We start from the raw sequence: 4,792 nt of genomic DNA, 5'->3' as shown, positions 1-4,792 counted from the left end.
ATATATATATATATATATATTAGAATTTAATTAGTGTTACACTATCATACAATTAAAAACTATTGTACATAATAAATTTGTTGATTACATTATCATTCGGTAAAAGATTGTCATGTGCTTTAATTAGTATAATGTAAAGACATATTTATTATGTATAAAATTTAAACTGCTTTGATATGAAACATTGTTTTGCTTTTACCATTATGTTACTCTGGACGAAACTACACTCTAATTCTTCAATCAAAATTTCAGGTTTAAATTTCATGAATGAAAAAAAAAACGTAGTATTATGATAAAAGACTTAATTAATGATCGCCAATTAAATTTTCGAACAAAACTGAACCATTAACAAAGTCTGCAAGTACTTGTGAAGATATGCAGTATATGATAATGGCATGATCTTGAATGTAGCTGAATACAACAAACCAACCAAATGGCTGCAAAAACAGTTGGATTTTCTACCATGAAATATGATGTTATTATATATTATATATATATGAAACAAAACTCATCACCTTTTTCATATATCTATACAACAAAGCACACATGTATGTGTTTTATAATGATATTACAAAATCTGACATTCCCTCTAAGCAAATTGGCAGAAGCAGAAGAAGAGTCTTGTGGTTGGAATGTGCAGAGTGCAGAGTGCAGAGTGCAGAGTGCAGCAGGGGAAGGAAAATGATATTGATGGGAGCATTAGCTAGCATTCACCAGATAAAGTCCTTCCTCCAATTGACCTCATCATTGCTGAAATAAAAGCCATCCTGAGTGACCAACCAAGAACACATCCTATGAGGGCCACACCTATGGGTGTCCCTAGAAGCCTTAAAGGCCTCGAAGCTCTTCCTGGTGCTGTCGTATTTCATGGTGCACTTCATGCGGTTGGTGCCCCAAAAGCTAGGCCTCATGACCCAGCTGAAGTCATCGTGCTCCTGCAGGGCACGCCCTCCGAGATCCATCTCCTCCGAAGCACACCAAATGACCAAAGGCACAGAGGAGTTGTCTGTGAAACCATTGATGACTCGAACATAGTATTCGTTTCTCCCCAACAACAACCCCACTCTCTCTATTGTCGCCATGGTTATGATAATGGACGAGGCCACGCATAGCGTCAGGTAAACACTCACAACTAGTTTCATGCTTCCAAATCGATGTCTCTGTTTCTGCTTCTCACTTCTCACCCTTCCTCTATCTATATATATATATATGGCAACACATACAACATGTAGTAATAGAATAAATAAGTTATGCACCCACATCGTCAGTTTTATACTGTTATTTAATTACGAATCATTATGTATCATAAGTTTATAAAAAAATTTATAATAATTATTGTTAATATATAGTGTAAAGTTGTTTTACTCTAATAGGATTATTAAGAGTGTGTTTGATAAATTTAGTTTATAAATTAACCCAAAACTTATATGTTATACACTTGTAGCTGAAAATTTAAAATTCTAATTATGAGTTGATTGATTGAATTGAAAGTATTTGATAAAAGTAACTAATAAATATTAAGAATGATAAAGTAATTCATTTATTAATTGTCTATTTAATCTATTATGAAAGAAGTTCATTTGATACATTTATTACACAATGTATATAATTGATAGATTTGATTCAATCTATTCATTTAATTTTATGGGTGGATAGTGATTCATTTACTATATTTTCAAAATCTATTGGATGGTAATAAGAGGTAATATATTAAATTGAGATTTTTTTATACATTTTTTTGTATTTCTTTGGTATATATTTAGATTGAGATTTTAAAATTTTATTTTGGTATAAATAAATTTCTGGAATTTAAACGATTATATAAAGAATGACTTATAAGATTTTTTCAAAAAGATTTTATAATCAAAATTTTGTATTTTGATAGAGAGTATTTAAGGAAAATTATGAGGAACTATAAGTGGATTTCACACTATTTTTAATAGCTATTCGTGAGGAGATTCTTGTGAAATTTCGAAAATATATAAAATTAAAACATGTAAAAAAATAATAATTCAAATCATATTATAAAAAGAAAGTAAAATAATAATTATAAATACTAATTTTATTTTATTTTTCACCTAATTTCACTCTACTAAATAATTACAAATTTCACTATATTACAATTTATTATTTATATGTTTTATATCAAAAACAATTATTACTTATTCTCTCTCAATTTTTTTTTTATTCCTCCCCTCACCCAAACAAAGCATGAGTGTTCCCTCAATCTTTTTCATTCTTTATTCTTCCAAAATCACTCAATCGATCTTATCATTATGTATGATCTTTTCCTTTATGGGCACTTTATTTTTTATGGTGTAGATTTCATTTTTTAAGCACACCCTTCCGACACGATGCCTGTTTATGTATATGCTAGGATTTTTTTGTTTATAAGATCGTGTTTTTCATTTATTAGTTTAATACAACAAACTATTTATCTATTTAAGTTTTTACCAAAAAAAAAAAACAGTATGATAAATATTGTAGTTTTTTTGTGTGTGTATTTGTCTTTTGACATGAATATCCACGAAAACGATATTATGAGATACTATTATAACTAAGTGTGCAATAATAAGAATAAATGAATCCTGTATATTTATTAAAAGAAGTAAAATGCCTCGAAAGAATTTATATTTAACTACTACTGCTACCGTTTTAGAAGATACCCTTAACGGCACCTCAATAATTGCATTAATTAAAGGAGTTTCAAATATAATACTACAATATATAATTTCAGTCGGAAATTCGGAATATATCTTTAATTAAAGGCATATTTTATTAAAATAAATAAAACCACTCAGTAACAAACTCGAAAGAATGAATATTTAAGTAGGATATCTTTAAAGTATATTAGAAAATGGGTATCGTGTCATTAAAGAATTAAAGTATATTTAAGTAGGATATCTTTAATAGATATAGTTAAAATTTTGTAATTATAATGTCATCCCAAGAATTGCATTAATTCAAAGTGTTTTAAATAATATAATCAAAGGGGTGATTAATGTGAGTCGGAAGATATCTTTACTTTAAGGTATATTTTATTAGAAGAAATACTAAACTGTGTTTTTAATCTTTTTTATTTTATGCAAAACTAATATTTTTATTTTTTTAATTAATTCACAATCTTAGTCTCCTAATTTAAAATTGAATTATTTAGCTTCCTAATATAAAAGTTTACATTTTTAGTGTTACATTTAATTCAATATTTATTAACCGTTAAATTTAGATATTATTTATTGATGTATTATCACTTAAAGAATGCAACCTGAAATTTAATTTAAATTAACACTACTAGAAAAATGTCATTTTCCTAAAAAAAATATTCGCATAAATCTTTTGCGAATTTTCTTACAATAATAATTTCGCAAAAATTTTTTACGAATTTATTTGCGAAAAATAATTTACAGATATTTTTTACAATTTTTTTTACGAAAAATAATTTGCAATAAATTTTTGCAAATTTTGCTACAATTTTAATGATCATAAAAAAAATTTCCATGGTAAAAATTTGCAGAAAAATATTGTAAGAAATTTATTTTGTTTCTTCCAGATTTTCCTGTAAAAATAAATTCGCAAGTAATATTACTAAATGGTAGAAAAAATTTGCAGGTAACTTTTCCTGCGAATTTTCTTGCCAATTTTAATTTGCAGGAAAAATAAAAAAAAATATTTAAATTTATAAGTTTAATATTTAAAAAAGACTTTAAGTCTCACATCGATTGAAAATAAAATAATTAAAGAGTATATAAGTTGGGGCAACACTTACCTTACAAGTTGATTTTTATGGTTGAGTGTTAGACTTATAATCTACAATCTTAGAATTTAAAAGATTATGTATCACTTGTTGGAGACATGTAAACAAATACTTCGGATGAATTCATTATGAACATTTAAAAGTTAAAGAATTATTGATATAATTTATAGTAATTTCTTTAATTTTTTCGTAAAAAATATTCCTGCAGAATTTATTGCGAAAAATTCGTAGAAAACTTTCCTACGAATTTTCCTGCAAATTTTGCAGGAAACTTTCTTGTAATTTTTTTTTTTGCAGAAAACTTTCCTGCGAATTTTTTTCGCAGGAATTTTTTTTTGGAATTTTAAAATTCGCAAAAATATGTTATCTATAAGGTATTACCTATAGATAAAATTTCGCATAAAAATTTGTAGGAACAACGTTTCCTGCGAATTTTTCATAAAAATTCGCAGGAAAAGTCGCTTGTAATAAAACAAATTTTAGTAGTATAATCTTAACTTATTATATTAAAAAAATAATGTTATTAAAAAATAAATAAACTTATTTATTATTTTAAAATATAATATTATTTAATAGCATTATCAAAATAAATTTATTCACTAGTTTTATTAAAATAAGATTAAAAAAGATAATATAATTCAGTAACGTAATAAAATAAAATAAATATCATTATCTAATGGCGTTTTTAAAATATTTTTTTAAATAACGTTATTAAATAACGCTATTTTATTTTAATAACTTTATTAACGTCATTAAAATAATATATTTTATTTTATTTATTTTAATATTATTTATTAATCTAATCAGTTAAGAAATTATTTTAAATTAAATAATATTTTCTATATCATTTAAGTGGTAGCACATTATTAGTTAACTAAAGATGGATATGTGGATAAGTTTGGTCCATTTAAGATCCAACCTATGATGTTTGTAGTTTAAATGTGCTACACAAGCTCATTTGCAAAATAAATGAGTCTTCAGGTCTAAATAATAATTTGAAAAAATAATATTTAAAAATGCATAAATTAGAAGAAGAAA

The 4,792-nt window shown here is 25.3% G+C and overlaps 1 protein-coding gene across 1 annotated transcript; it reads right to left on the bottom strand.

Annotated features, from left to right (window-relative positions):
• Positions 1 to 495: 495 nt before the first annotated feature.
• LOC109813415 (S-protein homolog 5) lies at positions 496 to 1,231 on the bottom strand. Its single transcript, XM_020377598.3, has one exon. It carries the CDS (start codon positions 1,140 to 1,142, stop codon positions 711 to 713), a length of 432 nt encoding a protein of 143 aa, XP_020233187.1. The 5' UTR covers positions 1,143 to 1,231; the 3' UTR covers positions 496 to 710.
• Positions 1,232 to 4,792: the final 3,561 nt, after the last annotated feature.

Source organism: Cajanus cajan, chromosome 1 (genome assembly GCF_000230855.2).
Source record: "Cajanus cajan strain Asha chromosome 1, NIPB_CcT2T_4, whole genome shotgun sequence".
NCBI classification, from domain to species: domain Eukaryota; kingdom Viridiplantae; phylum Streptophyta; class Magnoliopsida; order Fabales; family Fabaceae; genus Cajanus; species Cajanus cajan.
The sequence above is the reverse complement of the archived record's forward strand: the minus strand, read 5'-3'. Positions and strand labels throughout refer to the sequence as shown.

Coding starts and splice junctions, on each gene's coding strand:
- LOC109813415 (XM_020377598.3), bottom strand. CDS start 1,142: ATGAAACTAGTTGTGAGTGTTTACCTGACGCTATGCGTGGCCTCGTCC.